We start from the raw sequence: 20,972 nt of genomic DNA, 5'->3' as shown, positions 1-20,972 counted from the left end.
AACATTTTCATAACAAACTGAATATGATACCTCTTGGGAAGACTGCCTACTCCCAATAGTTTGGTATGAAGGTAGGGGGGGGGGGGGGGGGGGAGGTCCCAGGACAAGCCATGGGCTCCACTTATCTAATGTAACTCATGCTATGTTACACTTCAAGAATGGTTGAAAAATAAATGATCTGTGGCTTTTGCTGTACCTATGGTTTTGGCTGGAGCCCACAAACCATACAGATGACTGCTATTTCTGCTTGACTCCACCTATATAGGCAGGATTGTAAAAAAGGGAAGAGAGGAGGAGGAGAAGAAGAAGAAGAAGAAGAAGAAGAAGAAGAAGAAGAAGAATTCAGTTCACTACCTGAATCTTCCATCTGCTATTCGACATTCAGATACTACTCCACCCCCAAAACTTTGAGGTGGAAACAAAGGATGCAGAAAGTGTGAAAGAAGGACCCACAGAGCTGTACGCCACCCATGACCCTTATTATGAGGAGGAAAAAGATAATAAACCATACTGACTGAAGCAATAAGAATTGAGTGATCTAATTCAAGACCTTGATTTGCCAAAGGAGAAAGCGAAACTTTTAGGGTCAAGATTACAGCAATGGAATCTTCTTCAACCTGCCAGAGTCTCAGATTACAGATTCCAGAGGAATCTGCTGCCTTATTTTGAGACAAAAATAATCCTGTTGTTTTCTACATCACGTTATGCAAAGGTTAAGGAAGGTATTTTTGTTGGGCCACCAATTTTTGCCTTGTAAAGGATCCTGCATTGAATCAAGTTTTGGAAGCTTGGAAAGCCTTCAATGGAGTTATTCATGACTTTTTAAGCGGCAAAAGGGACAGAAACTATTCTCAGTTGGTGGCAGTATTCTTGCAAAAATACCGTCTCCTCTGATGCAACCTGTAACTTAAGGTGCATTTTTTCCACTCCCACTAGACTTTTTTCCCCTCCTTGTTACGATAAGCACAGGGAAAGGCTCAATCAGGAAATTACTGTACTGGGACACCGACATCAGGACTATTGAAATGAAGCAATGCTTGCCAATTACTACTGGTCTCTGTATAAGAATGCTCTGGAACTCACAAGAGGGAAGCCAAAAGACAATGAGCTCATGAGCTATCTCACAATTCTCTTCAGACCAAACTGCCTATCAAGCGTTCTTCCATAAATTTGAAATTCTCAGAATGTGATGCTAACTAAAAAAAATTCAACTGGACTTTCAATGTTGTTGACTTATTTAATTAAAATGCACTGTTTCCTCTTAATCCACTAAAATATAATATTTCCACCTATTGTGAATCACAAATTAGAGCTAATAAATTTTTCTGTCATATTCTAATTTTTTAACGTATAATTAGACTCATGAAGTGAAGGAAACATTCAAAAATATTTTTTTGTTGGCCAGTGTTATGAATTGGGTATGACTAACAACATTAATAGTTTCTGGGATGCATTGGAAAGGTTTGTGAATTTAGGCACCACTGACAGATTAGGCCTTAGGCCCAACTGCTGTCTAAAAGACAGCATGAGGAGTGATTTATTACTGTGCAACATGTGATCAGCATGTTGCAAATCCCTCCACCTATTGTTACCAATAAATGGATCCTAGTGACAACACTGCTTCTTTGTTCAAACATTTCCTCATTTGGCATCACACTGCTTAGTGGACTCTGTTTCAGACCTCCCTGCCTCAGAAAAATCTGAGGAGATACTGAGAAGCAAAACCAGATCTTTCTGCTAAGGAAATGAAGCTAAATGATGACAGTTTGTAGCGGGTTCCCAAAGTTTGTAATCGGCCAATAAAACCAATAGGAACATATAGTAGAATAGCTCAAAAACCTTATGTGGGAACCTATGGAAGGATAGGATTTTCAGCTACTTGGAAACACCAGAAGATCTCAGAAGAGGAGTCAAAATGTTGATTCTATAAGAAGAAATTTAACAGGAACACGATGGAGCCCTAACACTGTAGAAGATTTTACTTTCAATGACACCAGCCACAAAGGCCTACAACGTTACAGATTTACTAAACATTGTTGGATAAATTAAGAGTACAGACTTCAAGGAAGACAGTGTAACAATTCTGCTGGGTCCATTTCACATCTTGTGTAGTTGTTAAGAGAATAATAAAGATATTATGGGCACATACAGAGGCATACACAGACAGTCAGTTATCCCTCGTGGCACACACAAATGGAATATGACAAAGTGGCAATACGGGAACTGAGGGGGCCCCGTCTCGCGCGCCGTACAGTGGCTTACAAAGTGTATATGTGGAACGAAATACAAAACTATGGCTGTGGACTCGTGGATAATGGTAGAGGCAAATGACCGGGAGAGAGAGCACTCAACAGGAAACTGAATGGTGAGAGTGGGAGAGAGACTTCTTTTCAGCTATCTTGATAAAGCACCATTTCCTATCTGGAATCTTAATGAGCAAGAACTACTAAATTTTCCTTCTGCTCCAATCTAAAATTGAGAAAACTTTATGATGGGCTGTTCATGGTCCAATCTCAAAGTGTACGTTGGTAATGCTTGTTGTGTGTGGTCATGGAAAGCTGCGATGACAGGACACCCAATGTGTAAACCCAATGACACAATAAGGTTTTTGTTTCAAATATATGAGAATAATAACCTTAACATACTAGGTGCCAGTGTGTAAATGAACTGAATGTTTAGAGAACATTTGCCCTTTGCAGGACAAAAATACAGAAAGGTGTAATAAATAATTTAACCCTGAGTTTTCACATTCTGCTTTTGCCACTCCTTGGCATTTCTCAGAACTCTCGATGCAAATAAATGAAAAATAATTGGAACCTGAACTATCTGGGTTTACAGAGATCCCTGTCTACATTATTAACCCATCCGTCACCACAATCTAGACTTAATACTCACATCCATCAATTTTGCCAACTTGCAACCAAACTGTCACCATTCAGGCTACACTACATATTAGTTGCCACAATGAAAATTCCAAAAAAACATTAATAATCTTTCAACACAGAGCATAAAAGTGCTGTAGATGCATCAATGAAAGAAACTCCTGTGATGGGCAAAAGCAGAAACTGAACAAACATTAGTCCACAAAATGAAAATAATTCATTTCATTTTTCCACCACAAACAAAATTCATATACTTCTGTCATAATCCTTAACTTCAGCTGAAGATACAAGATAACAATAGTGGTAAAAACAGTATCATGTGAAGGAAAGGCTGTCAGCAAAAAACAATTAATTCATATGTTAACAACACGAAGACAGTTAACAGCACTTTACTAGTTACCACATATTAACCTCCCACTGACTGCCTCCCACTGACTGCCTCCAACTGACTGCCTCCAACTTGGCATGGAGATGTGTTATGCTTATTTGCTCTATACTGGGAAAAATTGTAGGATGTGGAGACTTTTGGTAAGTTTAACTTAAAATCCAAATCATTTTAATCACTGGAGAGATGAATCTTTTTGAACAACTATGAGTGAGCATAATTTGAGTAACTTGGGAAGGCAGCATATTTCAGTAAAGCAACTGATGGTGTACATAAACATGTCTTATTAACTTGTTACAACTGTGGAGAACCACCTTGCAGAAATAGTTTATTAACCTGATGATATCCAGGCAAATCAGAGATAAAAGTTTCCCTCCTCATTACATAATACCAAGGTAGACGAGAATCTATAAGGCTGTTACTGATATGGAACATATGAACTGGTTTGACAAACTCTTCTGGCTATGGTGGTATTTCAACAAAAATACTCAAACCTTACACTGGCTTGACAGCAACTCACTTCAGTTACTTTTGTAACCAACCAGTCACAGTTCATTACCTGAAAAAACTGCAATATGGGAATAACACCTATTTATAAAAAAGGAGAGAAGCAACAGATCTCTAATTATAATCAATCTTTCTTCTTCTTCTTCTTCTTCTTCTTTTCACAGATTAGACCTGTTCTGCTCTAAGGTCCACCTTTTAACAGGTTGTCCAATGTCCCTTTGGGTTTGTGCTGTAAGGCCATCTTTGGAATCCTTGTTTCTTGCATTCATTGCAGATGTGGTTTCCAGGTTTGTTTGTGATGTTCTATTTTATCATTATTGCAAAAATATTCAGTTCTTGTCTAATGTTTTCATTAGGCATCCTGTCCAGCTTACTAAAACATTTGCTTGTAAAAATTTCATTTCAGTCACATGAACATGGCTACAGACTTTTCTCTTCATAGCCCAGGATGCACTGCCATATAATAGGATAAGTACAGCCATCACCTTATAGAATTTCCTTGTGTCTCGTCATGTAATTTTTTATGTTCTACTTAAAGTGCCACATATACTGTTATCTCTGTAATTTAGTATCTAGGCCTACATCCTTATTTTTGTTGTAAGTAATTTAATTCATCCTACTTATATTCTACAAATGTTTAAGAAGGGTGGCTTACAATAGTATACTGACCAGCTTCCTGAGATTTGTTATAACAGCAGCTCAGTTTGGTCCTGTTTGTGCATCTGTAGTGATGATATGTATCACGAAAACAGTTAAAGTGATGGTATACATCACAAACTCAGTTCTGTTAGCATTGTCTGTGATTTTGCCAAGGTATTTAATTGTACATATAATAAAATTTTACTATGGAAACTAAATGGCTTAAGTACATTTATAGTGTCTGAACCTCTTGAGTTGCGAGCTGATGGCTCTTGGTTGACAGTGGTTTTCTCCCCCCCCCCCCCCCCTGCGCTCACTTTGGGGGGGGGGGGGGGAGTCTGGAAAGGGGGGGGGGGGTGCATCCCTCCTCCTCTGATGCAAGTTTGACCGAAAGCTAATGTGTCTCTTAGCTGTGCCTGCCTGCAACTTAATACCTTAATACATCATCTTTACGATAAGTACCAATCTATATTTTTGTTACATTGCTAATATTCCAACCTGGAGTTTCCATCTGGTGATAGTATATGGTAGCGAGTGAAAAATACTAAACCTAATGATTCCTTTTGGCAGAAGGTATGAACCAATACATTTGTTTTCAATTTGGATCATGCCAGAATAACTTTTACTTATATAATTCTTTTGAATGTTACATTTTTTATTGATACTTTTATTTATTTAACGGATGAGAACACTAGATCTGCTAACAGGCTGACCTGTCATGAAGCTCAAGGCCTAGATTAGACTGGAATGTTATGAATTGGTAAGCGAATGAATGTGAATTGAAGAAAATTAGATACACTGACAGACATATAGTGTTGCCCGAGGTCTATGTTAGGTTGGAATATGTGAATTTGCTTGTGAGTTCAGATGAATCTTGACACAAAATATAATTGACATAATAGACATATGTAGTGTAGCGTATTACCCATGTGCCATTAATCCAATAACCTACTTGTATGCCTTATATTCTATTTTGCCAAATATTGCAACAATATGTTTAAATTCAAACATAATATGAAAAGATACCCACCAAATTTATTCATGAACAATGTGTATGTAATCACTTTGTGACAGAACATACAAAAAAACTTTTGGAATTTTAGAAGAATAAATGATCACAGGTATTGTGCCTACTTTGACATTCTATTCAAATTAGGCCTATATATAACAGTATACGAATTTGATTATTTTCTTTTGACACCATTATGGTCCCAACATTAAGTCTCTAGAAAATATAGAGGGGCAATGTAGCAATTTGTCAAGTAGCATGTACATAAAAAGGGCACGAACATCGAAATTATTGCAAATCAATGCCCCTTGCATAAATTAGAAACAAATAGACTATTTCATACATCTCTCTCGAGGAAAATTAATTAGAAAAAAAATCCACTCAATGTCTGTAGCATTCAAGGCATTTCTGAAAAACAAAGTTCTACACTTTCAGTTTCTACATGTTGTACTTGCTTCTAAGACTAAAACCAACATTTAATTTCCGACTACCGGCACAATTACATTATACTCACTCATTGTCATTGATGTCTGATGCCTGGCAAACAACTTCTTCCACAAAATCATCTTGCGTTGCTGGAATATAAAAGATTGAACATTTTGTCAGTAACTGTGATGAATTACACCGAACAAAAGCAAGATAGCAAATTATTTACAGCATTTACACGCCATCTTCAGAATTAATTTACTGACGACGGAAGAGGCTATGAACGCAGTAATTTATCTGGTTACACGATTTTTGTGAAACAACTTTCCACAGGCCAGTACAACTGTAACAAAAAGTGGCTTGCGTAATTTCGCTAAAGTACACATTCCTTTGAAAATCTTGACAGAGATAAAATTTATGTCCCCTTACAAATTCATATAAACAAAAGATATACAAAAGTGGAGATACAGACCCTTTTGGGCGCTTCCTGAGCCCGCTGCTTCTGCTGCTGCTGAGAGTTCATATTTAGACTTCCCATTTCCCATTGTGCTTTTGAATGCTGTCGGATGACTGTCCAAACGATACTGAAGTAAATCTGGGAGAAACAGAAAGAAAAAGTTTCACTGCTAATGATTTTATAGATACGCAATTCCACATACACTAAATAGGTTGGATTTTGCTTTACAGAACTTCAACGAGCTATGACACATTTCGAAATATTAATAAGTTTGAGATAAATATTTAGCTAATAGGAAACAATTTTTGAATGCATGAAAAACAGTTAATATTCAAGAGTGCTAATTAATTTTGTGACATAACTGTTGTGCATGAATTTTGTATTATTAAACTTTCTTCCGCAGAAGACGGTAAACAAACGTCTGCTTGTAAACATACTGCTATCACTGCTGCCTGCTGCAGAGATCATCAAATATATACCTCACGACGATAAAGTGTAAACTAACCGCTATGAAGCCACTGTGTAATGTTATTGTCAGTTAGTTGGTGGAAACAGAAGCTGTGCGATAAAGTAAAGTGCAAACCGTAATTACTATAGAGAGGCAGACATCAACAACGTACTTGCTCGAGTCAACTTTCACTTCTGATAGCAGTTCGTGTCTCCGCCTTCAGCGGCGGTACAAATGACGTAATACTCGACCACTGGTTATTACGACATAACGCCTGCGTGCTCGAATGGTCTCTATTTCAGGGAACTTATCTTACAATTAACTTAAGCATTTGACCTGACGTTCAATTTGTCTGTATAAAAGAAACTACATTCTGTGACTGACTTTTTATGTGATTAATTCTTTTTTATTTTATACTTGCTTTTCCATGTTATGTGTACAAAGGTAGCAGACCTGAATGAAATGCCCTTGCCGCGATGAGCAAAGGTCCAGAGTTCGAGTCTCGGTCCGGCACACAGTTTTAATCCGCCAGGAAGTTTCGATAGTAGACCTGTGGCATCGAATCGCCAACGTTTATCCCTTTTGGATTCTTAATTTATTGTTTAGTCTCCAGTCTCGATAGTGATTTGCTCTGTGTGTCAAAATTTCCTCGTGTCCTCAATGGGGATGAAAAGTATTCAGTTCCTCTCATGGCAACGCAGATTTGCCGTGGTTTCCCCATGATACGTGAAGACACTGGCTGCTAGCATACGGTTCTTCGAAAAGGGTACGCCCTATTTCCTTCCGCACTCTTCGCTATTCCAAGTTAACTTCTGTAGGCCGGCCATTGTGGGCGAGCGGTTCTAGGCGCTTCAGTCTGGAACCGCTACGGTCCCAGGTTCGAATCCTGCCTCGGGCATGGATGTGTGTAATGTCCTTAGATTAGTTAGGTTTAAGTAGTTCTAAGTTGTAGGGGACTGATGACCTCAGATGTTATGTGCCATAGTACTCAGAGCCATTTGAAACTTCTGTAACGAAGCCGACAGTGGGACGATCAACATCAACTTTCACGTATCCGGGGACGTATTTTTTTCCTTTGTCCATCAGAAGTATCAGTTCCAAATATCGGAATTAACCATTCTTTAGTATATGATGCGAATGTGACCGTCTACAACAGCTTGGCATTTTCCTGGGCTTATTGCTAGTATTTTGTGATAAGTACCAATCTAGAATATCACAATACAGTACAGTCAAGCTTTCAGGTTTCTGCAAGATTTTTCAATTATCTTTATAGTACTTCCACATAATTTTCCCAGTACCAGTAGCAAGGAATTACATTACTCATAGCTTGCTGAAGTTGCTTTGCATTATGGTACAGCAACCATTTAAACTTTTACAAGTCTAATTATTCCTCTGCAAGTCCACAATTTTATTTTTATTTCTTTAAGTGTCGAGTCGACATTCAGTGGGATTCACTTCACTGTTGGTGAAACTAGTGTTAGTTTTTGTTATTTGGCAGTGGAGGTAGACCTATACATAGTATGTCAATCATTCAGTTACAAATTTACTCCATGTCAGAAGCACAGGAGTAATGTCAAATGTTGATAATTTTATTCTCTTTTCTTCATGTGCTTTTCTTATTTTGCTTTGTAGCTGTTTTATTTGTATTTATTATTAGTGAAGTAAGAGTTACTCTTCAACTGAAGAACAATAAAGTTCATTTATAATAGTGGAACTGAATGTAAAGTAATGCCATCGTACTAAAGTAACTGTAATTTAGAAGTAAAGATGTAAGGTAACGAACAAAATTTTATTAGTTAGCGGTAGCTAATACATTTATGTGATACTGTGAAAATTCACTGAGTAGAAGCAATTGTTAAATACGAACTACATTTTTCCTTTAAATGTTTTTACATTTTGGTACATATTTAAAATGAGAAAGAATGTGTTTATAAAGCATAATCCCAGTATTATACTGCCTCTTGCGTACTTTTTCTTGTTGTTGTGATCACATGTGAAGTAAGCCTCTGTGTAATCACAGAACACTGAAGACTAAAATTCTGTTTATTAGTTTTCTGAGAAACAGTATATGTTAGATAGATAAAACGCCCTAATCATGTGTTCCTGTTTGTCTCCAACTTCTTTTAATTAACAGTTTACATTAACTTGATTCCAAATCACTAAAGCACTTCCAAATACTTCTCACTTATCAACTGCCTCTTTCTTGAAAACAATAACGTGCAGTTTTTAGCAAAACTTATCAGGTTACTGTTATCTCATTTCATGAACTGTTGACACCAGATGTTTAAATTTTGTATAAGTGAAATTATGTAGGAAGTGATGCTCCAGTATAATTTATTTTTAATTTTATAACTGGTTTGGCAGTATTTCAAAATAATTGTGTGACACTTCATTCATCTACACAACATTACATAAAAAAACCTTTATGTTTTGATATTTGTTTCATGATATGTATACTATGGCACGTGCAATGCAAAGCACCCACTCAGTGATTTGGTGGGTGCTGCATGAGTAGGGGAGGCTTTCATTCTATCTTCAAGAGAAACAGGCCTCGTTGGTCTACAATTTTGCCCTGCACATACAGTTTGGGCAGTGGTTTCCTGCAGCATTGTGTCTGACAGATATATTATGTTGCATAGTTGTTGTTCATGGACGAGGCATCTTTCACCCATGAAGCTGCGCTCAAAACCCACAATTACCATGTGTGGGCAGAGGTGAATCCCTATGACATCCACAAACAATGTCTCGTGGAAGGTTCACCATCAATGTATGGGCTTGCATTGTCCACTATATACTTCCTCCTTGATTCACAGGTGACATTCATACAATGTTCGTCCAGGAAGTGCTGCTAGAATTACTAGGTGGAGGCGCCATTTGCAACCCTTCGATATACCTGGTTCCAGCATGATGGTGCAACCATACACTTCAGTCATGCTACCAGAACATGTACATTTTCCAAATTCTACTCGAAAATGGCCTCTGACCCAGACCTAACACTCAATTAAAAATAAATTACGCAGCTGCTTCACATGTTACATATTGTCATTTCTACAACTTATCAAAGCTGTATAACACAATCAACAAACTGTATTTAATCTTCAGGTCCTTGCAGATTGCCTAATATATATTTAATAAATACTAATATTTAAATCTGCAGAGAACTCTAGAGTGGCTGTATCCATGTTTTTTTTCTTTTCTTTTATGTTCCTATTTATATTTACCTATTAGATTCAACAGTAACTTTCAATCTATAATGGGAAGTTTATTCTTCATTTGTAAGACACAAAAATATTTTCATATAGCCTTTGCCTCTTTAAGGCTCATAGCAGAGATACATGCTCTGAGCAAAGAAGTAAAAAATTGTGAATCCTACCAGTTCAAAAGTAAATTATAAACATACTTAATTCATAACTCCTTCTATAAACTAACTGACTGCATTAAAGACACAAAAATACTTATTTCCTATATGGCAAATAACAATATTCAGTGTAAATCTGTACAGCAAATATCAGTTTATCGTAAATTGATATCTGTTGTTACAGATATAGATATCAACTTTTTTAAATACACTACCACAATCAAGTAAATATAACTCTATCAATAAAAGAATAACTGTAACAGTTTAATATAATTGACGGGACAACAGTTTAAGGCTATAAGATTTGATACTCTATTGTTACTGTAGCTATACCATGTCTCATTCAACATTCCTGACAGTGCTCCCTCTTCGTGGGATCTACGGAATGTGATGAATGAATGTAATCACTCATTCTTCTTTCTTTATATGCATATAACTCATCATCCCTCCCCCCATGAACCATGGACCTTGCTGTTGGTGGGGAGGCTTGCGTGCCTCAGCGATACAGATGGCCGTACCGTAGGTGCAACCACAACGGAGGGGTATCTGTTGAGAGGCCAGACAAACATGTGGTTCCTGAAGAGGGGCAGCAGCCTTTTCAGTAGTTGCAGGGGCAACAGTCTGGATGATTGACTGATCTCGCCTTGCAACATTAACCAAAACGGCCTTGCTGTGCTGGTACTGCGAACGGCTGAAAGCAAGGGGAAACTACAGCCGTAATTTTTCCCGAGGACATGCAGCTTTACTGTATGATTAAATGATGATGGCATCCTCTTGGGTAAAATATTCCGGAGGTAAAATAGTCCCCCATTCGGATCTCCGGGCGGGGACTACTCAGGAGGATGTCGTTATCAGGAGAAAGAAAACTGGCATTCTACGGATCGGAGCGTGGAATGTCAGATCCCTTAATCGGGCAGGTAGGTTAGAAAATTTAAAAAGAGAAATGGATAGGTTAAAGTTAGATATAGTGGGAATTAGTGAAGTTCGGTGGCAGGAGGAACAAGACTTCTGGTCAGGTGACTACAGGGTTATAAACACAAAATCAGATAGGGGTAATGCAGGAGTAGGTTTAATAATGAATAGGAAAATAGGAATGCGGGTAAGCTACTACAAACAGCATAGTGAACGCATTATTGTGGCCAAGATAGATACGAAGCCCACACCTACTACAGTAGTACAAGTTTATATGCCAACTAGCTCTGCAGATGATGAAGAAATTGAAGAAATGTATGATGAAATAAAAGAAATTATTCAGATAGTGAAGGGAGATGAAAATTTAATAGTAATGGGTGACTGGAATTCGAGTGTAGGAAAAGGGAGAGAAGGAAACATAGTAGGTGAATATGGATTGGGGCTAAGAAATGAAAGAGGAAGCCGCCTAGTAGAATTTTGCACAGAGCACAACTTAATCATAGCTAACACTTGGTTTAAGAATCATGAAAGAAGGTTGTATACGTGGAAGAACCCTGGAGATACTAAAAGGTATCAGATAGATTATATAATGGTAAGACAGAGATTTAGGAACCAGGTTTTAAGTTGTAAGACATTTCCAGGGGCAGATGTGGACTCTGACCACAATCTATTGGTTATGACCTGTAGATTAAAACTGAAGAAACTGCAAAAATGTGAGAAATTAAGGAGATGGGACCTGGATAAACTGAAAGAACCAGAGGTTGTACAGAGTTTCAGAGAGAGCATAAGGGAACAATTGACAGGAATAGGGGAAAGAAATACAGTAGAAGAAGAATGGGTAGCTCTGAGGGATGTAGTAGTGAAGGCAGCAGAGGATAAAGTAGGTACAAAGACGAGGGCTGCTAGAAATCCTTGGGTAACAGAAGAAATATTGAATTTAATTGATGAAAGGAGAAAATATAAAAATGCAGTAAATGAAGCAGGCAAAAAGGAATACAAACGTCTCAAAAATGAGATCGACAGGAAGTGCAAAATGGCTAAACAGGGATGGCTAGAGGACAAATGTAAGGATGTAGAAGCTTATCTCACTAGGGGTAAGATAGATACTGCCTACAGGAAAATTAAAGAGACCTTTGGAGAGAAGAGAACCACGTGTATGAATATCAAGAGCTCAGATGGCAGCCCAGTTCTAAGCAAAGAAGGGAAGGCAGAAAGGTGGAAGGAGTATATAGAAGGCTTATACAAGGGCGATGTACTTGAGGACAATATTATGGAAATAGAAGAGGATGTAGATGAAGACGAAATGGGAGATACGATACTGCGTGAAGAGTTTGACAGAGCACTGAAAGACCTGAGTCGAAACAAGGCCCCCGGAGTAGACAACATTCCATTAGAACTACTGACGGCCTTTGGAGAGCCAGTCATGACAAAACTCTACCAGCTGGTGAGCAAGATGTATGAGACAGGCGAAATACCCTCAGACTTCAAGAAGAATATAATAATTCCAATCCCAAAGAAAGCAGGTGCTGACAGATGTGAAAATTACCGAACTATCAGTTTAATAAGCCACGGCTGCAAAATACTAACGCGAATTCTTTACAGACGAATGGAAAAACTGGTAGATGCAGACCTTGGGGAGGATCAGTTTGGATTCCGTCGAAATGTTGGAACACGTGAGGCAATACTGACCTTACGACTTATCTTAGAAGAAAGATTAAGAAAAGGCAAACCTACGTTCCTAGCATTTGTAGACTTAGAGAAAGCTTTTGACAATGTTGACTGGAATACTCTTTTTCAAATTCTAAAGGTGGCAGGGGTAAAATACAGGGAGCGAAAGGCTATTTATAATTTGTACAGAAACCAGATGGCAGTAATAAGAGTCGAGGGGCATGAAAGGGAAGCAGTGGTTGGGAAAGGAGTGAGACAGGGTTGTAGCCTCTCCCCGATGTTATTCAATCTGTATATTGAGCAAGCAGTAAAGGAAACAAAAGAAAAATTTGGAGTAGGTATTAAAATTCATGGAGACGAAGTAAAAACTTTGAGGTTCGCCGATGACATTGTAATTCTGTCAGAGACGGCAAAGGACTTGGAAGAGCAGTTGAACGGAATGGACAGTGTCTTGAAAGGAGGATATAAGATGAACATTAACAAAAGCAAAACGAGGATAATGGAATGTAGTCAAATTAAATCGGGTGATGCTGAGGGAATTAGATTAGGAAATGAGACACTTAAAGTAGTAAAGGAGTTTTGCTATTTAGGAAGTAAAATAACTGATGATGGTCGAAGTAGAGAGGATATAAAATGTAGACTGGCAATGGCAAGGAAAGCGTTTCTGAAGAAGAGAAATTTGTTAACATCGAATATAGATTTATGTATCAGGAAGTCGTTTCTGAAAGTATTTGTTTGGAGTGTAGCCATGTATGGAAGTGAAACATGGACGATAACTAGTTTGGACAAGAAGAGAATAGAAGCTTTCGAAATGTGGTGCTACAGAAGAATACTGAAGATAAGGTGGATAGATCACGTAACTAATGAGGAGGTATTGAATAGGATTGGGGAGAAGAGAAGTTTGTGGCACAACTTGACTAGAAGAAGGGATCGGTTGGTAGGACATGTTTTGAGGCATCAAGGGATCACAAATTTAGCATTGGAGGGCAGCGTGGAGGGTAAAAATCGTAGAGGGAGACCGAGAGATGAGTACACTAAGCACATTCAGAAGGATGTAGGTTGCAGTAGGTACTGGGAGATGAAGCAGCTTGCACAGGATAGAGTAGCATGGAGAGCTGCATCAAACCAGTCTCAGGACTGAAGACAACAACAACAACAACAACTCATCATCAGTTAGTGTTGACACTAGGTATAATCATGTTGTATAGTTACTGTGGATGGATAAATTTGTGGTTTTTCATTTAAACAAATTTAATTTATGGACTACTACATCTACATCCATACACCACAAGCCACCTGATGGTGGGTGGTGAGGGTACTTTGAGTACCTCTATGGGTTCTCCGCTCTATTCCAGTCTTGTATTGTTCGTGGAAAGAAAGATTGCCAGAATGCCTCTGTGTGGGCTCTAATCTCTCTGATTTTATCCTCATGGTGTCTTCGCGAGATATAAGTAGGAGAGAGCAATATATTGCTTCACTCCTCAGTCAAGGTATGTTCTCGAAATTTCAACAAAAGCCCGTACCGAACTACTCTTGCAGAGTCTTCCATTGGAGTTTATCTGTCATCTCCGTAATGCTTTCGCGATTACTAAATGATCCTACAACGAAGCGCGCTGCTCTCTGTTGGATCTTCTCTACCTTTTCTATCAACTATATCTGGTATGGATCTCACACCGGTGAGCAGCATTCAAGCAGTGGGCGAACAAGCGTATTGTAACCTACTTCCTTTGTTTTCGGATTGCATTTTATTACAATTCTTCCAATGAATCTCAGTCTGGCATCAGCTTTACTGGCGATCAATTTTATATGATCATTGAACCATGAATTTACATTCAAAACCTTTTCTTAAGAATTTACTTTATTTACTAGCAAGACATCAAGAACATTAACACATTTAATCACACTATGTGAGTGTGGAAGTAGTTGCCAATGGGTAACAGATGAATTTTTTTTAATAAATGGAAATTTTATTCCTAAAAGCCCTTTTTCTTTTTTGAAACAGATTTAATATCATAATCAGAAAGCACCCTGTAAATATCAAGTTACAATTTATTTAGAGGCAGAAATAACTTTTTTTTTAATTTTTATTTGTAGTATGAGCTTTCTGGCTGAGAACCTTGCCGCTCCCTTTTAACATGGCCGTAGTCACGACCGCTCATAACAACTCTGAAAGACTACACTGGTGAAAATCTGCGACACGCCAGATTACTTTAAACTAAAATTTTTAACAACTTACACAAACACATAAACTATGCACCCCCGTAAGAGGGATGGAGATGGTATAAAACACTCACATTAAAAACTATGTGCCACCGAAAGTGCAACTTGTTTTTAAAAGTACTCTTATGGTGGAAGGGTGGCAACTTTATATACTAAAATGACCAGTTAAATAAAATCCATGAAATGCAGTTTTACATAAAATGTGCCAACATGATCTACGTTACACTTATACCACCTCGCAAGATGATAGGCAAGATAAAAACATATTTCAGGAATTCGGCCTTTACACCATAAGCAATAAATTCGTTAACACCGAATCCAAGAAACATGACACAGGCAGCTATTGACGTATGGCAGACCGACAGACAGACACTAACTGCCTAACAAATGCAGACGAGAGACAGACGAGCAAAGTGGGGGCGAGAGACTGACCAAAAACACAAGCAGAATTTAACTAATAACTGTGATTTCTGGTGTAGACCTGGCGCAGCACCCCCAATGCTTTCCCGAACCGTCTGCTGCCAGCCGCTTCAACGGACGCAGGAAGGTGTGCCGATCTCCCGTCTCATGGCGTCGCAGCTCGCACTGGTCAGCCCGATGTTGTGGGTTGACTCCTGTTGCTCTTGTGTCGGCTGCGAAGCCACTAACCCTCGCTATATAGTGCGGCCCCTTGGACTCACGCAACAACCTCAAATGCGCCGATGCTCAAGGAGGACAAGTCATCTTGTGTGACCAACCGATCGTCCCACCGACAATGACCTTTGCCTGAACAAACTCAAGCAGACTGGCGGCCTAACACATACTAGCAGTCCAGATGACAGACAGACACTGACTGCCCCACACCGACCCGAGATCGACCCAAGACCGACCCAAGACCGACCCAACCTGACCCGAGACCGGCCTGCCGAGACCGACTGACCCTTTGCTGATCTCATAGCACCCTTTAAATGCATGTGAACAGGCAACTTTTCCCCTTACCCACAAGAGGGAGACACCAAAGCTGCGATTGCCACAGCGGCGCCACCGCCAGAAACGGAAGGCGACTGCTTTACACTACGTGCTGCGGTGCACTCTTCAAAACAGCAAGTTTTACCACGGCTCAGTCATTCCATTTTAAATCACTCCTAATGCCTACTCCCAGATAATTTATGGAATTAACTGCTTCCCATGGCTGACCTGCTGTACTGTAGCTATATGATAAAGGATCTTTCTTTCTATGTGTTCGCAGCACATTACACTTGTCTACATTGAGATTCATCTGCCATTCTCTGCATGATGCGTCAATTCGCTGCAGATCCTCCTGCATTTCAGTACAATTTTCCATTGTTACAACCTCTCAATATACTACAGCATCATCCGCAAAAAGCCTCAGTGAACTTCCAAGTTACCCACAAGGTCATTTATATATATTGTGAATAGCAACAGTCCTACGACACTCCCCTGCGGCACACGTGCAATCACTCTTACTTCGGAAGATTTCTCTCCATTGAGAATGACATGCTGTGTTCTGTTATCTAGGAACTCTTCAGTCCAATCTCACAATTGGTCTGATAGTCCGTATGCTCTTACTTTGTTCATTAAATGACTGTGGGGAACTCTATCAAATGCCTTGTGGAAGTCAAGAAACACCGCATCTACCTGGGAACCCGTGTCTATGGCCCTCTGAGTCTTGTGGACGAATAGTGCGAGCTGGGTTTTACACGATGGTCTTTTTTGAAACCCATGCTGATTCCTACAGAATAGATTTCTCGTCTTCAGAAAAGTCATTATACTCTGGATTCCAAGTCCAGTGGTTGCAGCAGATATTTACCTATGAATCTGAATGTAATGTTCCATTTTAAGCCATCTTTATTTTGTGCAATTGGAAATAAAGGCATTAAACTACTGTCTGTGTCAACCCTAAGAATAATTGGGTTATGTTATACTATTAGTGAAATTCAGCTTTTGTCTTTGTAGCTGAGATTATTACTGTACACTTTTGGGTTGGCAATGGTACTTTCAGATTCATTCATTCTTTCTTTCTTTCACTGGTGCCATGTCTCGCACTGATGCAGGGTCGGCATTGTTAGGAACGGATTTGGCAAGGTAAGTATGAATGGGTGGCCGGATGCCATTCCTGCCATCGCCCCATACCCCCCGGGATGGAATTAGTGTACCCCAGCTGTCTGCATCTAGTGTAATTCATGGAATAGTGTGAACATGTCCAGATGTCGGCGAGTCGTGTAACTGAGGTGGAACGTGGGGACCAGCCCAGTATTCACCTAGTGGGATGTGGAATATCACCTAACCACCACACCCAGGCTGGCTGGCACACCGGCCCTCGTTGTTAATCCGACGGGCAGATTCGATCCGGGGCCGGCGCGCCTACCTGAGTCCAGGAAGCAGCGTGTTAACGCTCTTGGCTATCTTGGCGGGTTGGCAATGGTACTTTCAGATAGCTGGTTCAAATCCTAATTGTGAAGAAAAATAATCCCCAGTATTTGCCTGATCAGATAAGGATCGCGCCTGCACAGCCCTCCCGCGACCGCAGCCATGACTGTAGGGCGAGCCTCGACTTGCACTGCTTGGTCAGCTGTGAGAGCCTCACAGGTGCCCTCATGGCCTTGCAGTGCTCAGCCGCCTGTGTCCATCCGTACATCCGTGCGCCTCGGCTGCTTGTCACATTGTGCGCCTGGACCTGGGTGGCTGAACCAGGGTACCTGCCCCGGGTGGCAATTTAGGGGGCGCCAAATTCATACTCTCGAGGGGAAAAAAAGCACCTTGTTTCACAAAGCGCTTAGCATCTAATGCATGTTGGCCTATAGATTATTCATATGATTTTGAATGACATCCCTGTTGGTTTTAAAACATTTTTGAACACATTCTAAGTTGATTTCTGAACGAATTATAAGTCGATTTTTGAATGAATACATAGTGAACGTGATGTCTCTGCCAGGGGAATCCTCTTGCCATCTAGAAATAAAAAATTTTCCCGCAAACAAAATTGGATGGGGCTATACATGCCGAGCCGAATAAACCTGAGCGGGTGAGTGCCAATCGCTGTTTGTTTATGTGGTTGTTTGGATGTGCGAATGGTCAGCATTGTTATAATTACTAGCGAAATCCATCAATTCATACTACCAGAGTGGACTGAACGACTAAGAGGAATAACAGGTAAGAAAGATCCAAGAAAATGACATTTTGACATAAAATTTTTGCCAGATCACTACACTACCAGTTGTACACTTCCTGGTTAGCAGCCACTTTTCTCGGAATACCGCAGATAATGTGTTGCACGAACACGTAATAATGCCTAACTGAAGAATAAATGCGTTATAACTTGAACTTGTCATTATGGCAGTGTTAGTGAAGTTAACTAGAGAATAAGTTTTAACAATGGCAGGAATAGTTACAGAATTAATGATGACAAGATTGTTTGTTAGAATTAGGAAGGAAACTGTGACATCACACAAATTATATGGTAGAGTATGACGATTCCAATAAAAAAAAATCCTAGTACTACTTATCTATCTCATGCTTGAGAAGCTGGAGCGTATGAATGAAATGTGAAACTATTTCCTAACATGAAACTTTTTGCTTGTAGTAGGCCTAATAGGCATTTGATACGGGTAATTAGTGAATTGTGTTCTGCAGTGTTATTTATGTAAATGAAGTACATAAAAATGACCATTTGTGCCAAAATAGTCTCGCTTATTTGGCGTGTGTTACAATCCCTGCAATATTAGAAAGGCTTATTTCGTTTTATCTAGCAGACAGTGATAATTCGTATTAACAGCTTTTTCAGTATTAGACACGTAGGTGCAAATTCGTAGGTTGACACTACACCGACACCGACGACAGCCCTGTCTAGCCGGTACTGTGGAGCTAGACGAGTGTTGGTATGGATTCAGCCATTTGATCAAGAGCAGACGCCGGTACACTTAGCTTCATATAGAGACTTTACTCTACTTACTACGGGTCTAAGGTTTTGCACCTACGAACAGAGTTATGTATGCCTCTGTATATATTCATGCACCAGTAAACCATTTTTCCTTACTTGCAGTACTGACGTGTTTTATCTCACCTGCTCCTACTCGCATCCTTCATTCAGCTAACTTTTCAGTTTTCAGGAGCAGACCCACCCGCTGCCTTCCACGTGGGATACAAAAAGACAACTACATTGTGACTTTTCATGTAGCAAAAGGTTTGACGAACTTTGGTACTTGTCTCTTGTCTTTACTGCTTTATGTTCCCTATATTTAATTTTATGTCACACAAACTAGAAAGTTATTAGCTAATAACCAACAAAGAGTGCAAGTTTTCTGAAGAGTTCTTATTCTCCTGGTCACAAATAATCCGACCCAGTGTTAATTTTTTAATGGGAGGTACAATTTCAAATTGGGCAGGAGAAGCACCACAGAACGCTTTAATTTCCAGGTGCTGAATGTAGGTTTGATGGCTTCCATTACAAAATGTATGCGTTCGAATTCCACAGAGTGAAATACAGTGACAGAAGAATGCTGTGTGAAGAGGTGTGGCATGGCACTTTGGCACACTTAATATTGAATAACATGTCTTACATTGCCTCGGACATACATGTTTTATATAACAAACTCTTCAGACAAAAGATGTCTGCTGCAAAATTTGTTTAATTTGGAAAAATCGATTTTTTTTAAATTTTTGATGTCGGCCATGGTTTGGAAATATCGTAGATCCAGGGCTGCCGACATACACCGTACCAACCCGTTTACATGCGGCTCCCAAAACCGATTTCCCAATACCTCTTTTTGGTGGCCAAAGCTGTTGCGTCCGCAGAACGGAATATCTGTGGCCCGCATGCTAGCAGTTTTTTACTTCACACATTATTTACCGACACAGTACTTAACCTCCGGTGTTGCTTTAAAATAACTGATGGCTGTAACATCAGGAACAAGATGGGTACTTAAATCTCCACTGTTGCTTGTAATTGTTAAATCAACTTATTGCTATGTGCATGTAAAAAATTCTGTACCTTACGACACATTACATACTGCACTAGAAATTGTGGAAGTTTTGTAATACGGCAAGTATTTAAATGTTTTTATTGACACACACACACACACACACACTAAAGTTATAAGGTTATATCACAGCAGAACTGTTCTCACACTGCACACACTTTCCACATTTTGAAGGCGTCGATGCTGAGGCTCATTCTCTGTACATTTTGCAAATAATACGAGTATATCATGCCAGCATAGAGGACAAATATGTTACGTTGCATAGCTGTTAGTAAATTTGGCACATTCTTCTCATAAATTTACGTCTTTTCACTATTATATGATCTAACATTGGGCACGTCAGTAATGATAAAATACAAGGGCTATCCACAAAGTACATTACGTTTTGGAATTAAAAATAAATAAAGTATTGGATTTTTTAAAATTATATACAGATGAAAGCCACACTTAAATACTACTTTTCTACATAGTTGCCACTTATCATAGCGATGGACGAGCTTGGAAATTCCTTCGTCGTAAGATTCGGCCGCCTTCGCCTTCAACCACGTGGTTACCTCTTCTTGAAGCTGTGCTTCATCATCGAAACGCTGCAAAGCCAACCACTTCTTCATTGTTGGGAATAAGTGGAAGTCACTCGGTACCAGGTCGGGACTGTACGGCGGATGAGGAAACAACTCCCACTTAAAAGATTCGAGAACTTCACGAGTGGCATTTGCCATGTGGGCCCGGGCATTGTCGTGAATCAACAAGATCTTTGAGCCCAACTTTCCCCTGTGCTTGTTTTGTATTGCTCTTCTGAGGTTGTGCAGAGTTTGGCAATACCTTTGAGAGTTTATTGTAGTGGCGATACCTGTAAGACACCGCTAGCCCACGCCTCTCGCGGTGTGCGTTTAACCCCATTTAAATGACGCGCCAAGCGCGCGCCCAGCGGCTGTACGATGAATTAAATAATCGGCGTGCTAATCACAGTTGAAATCTCTGGTCCAGAGGGACGTGAAGAGGCTGTGGTCCAGAGAGAGAGAGTAGAGTCAGTCCGGTCTTGTTCAGTCTTAAGAGTCAGTCGAGCTAGAAAGTGTCTTGTG

At 39.6% G+C, this 20,972-nt stretch overlaps 1 protein-coding gene across 11 annotated transcripts in view; it reads right to left on the bottom strand.

Annotated features, from left to right (window-relative positions):
- Positions 1-7,023, bottom strand: part of LOC126284589 (apoptosis-inducing factor 3) — a 75,107-nt gene extending 68,084 nt beyond the window's left edge. For 2 of the 11 annotated variants that reach the window (XM_049983629.1, XM_049983624.1), the window contains exons 1-3: positions 6,811-6,891; positions 6,321-6,443; positions 5,937-5,997 (exon numbers count right to left, since the gene is read on the bottom strand). In XM_049983629.1, the coding sequence (XP_049839586.1) occupies positions 5,937-5,997; positions 6,321-6,393 (134 nt within the window). In that variant the 5' untranslated portion in view covers positions 6,394-6,443; positions 6,811-6,891. The other 9 variants (XM_049983622.1, XM_049983623.1, XM_049983621.1 and 6 more) reach the window with 9 other exon arrangements.
- Positions 7,024-20,972: the final 13,949 nt, after the last annotated feature.

Source organism: Schistocerca gregaria, chromosome 8 (genome assembly GCF_023897955.1).
Source record: "Schistocerca gregaria isolate iqSchGreg1 chromosome 8, iqSchGreg1.2, whole genome shotgun sequence".
NCBI classification, from domain to species: domain Eukaryota; kingdom Metazoa; phylum Arthropoda; class Insecta; order Orthoptera; family Acrididae; genus Schistocerca; species Schistocerca gregaria.
The sequence above is the reverse complement of the archived record's forward strand: the minus strand, read 5'-3'. Positions and strand labels throughout refer to the sequence as shown.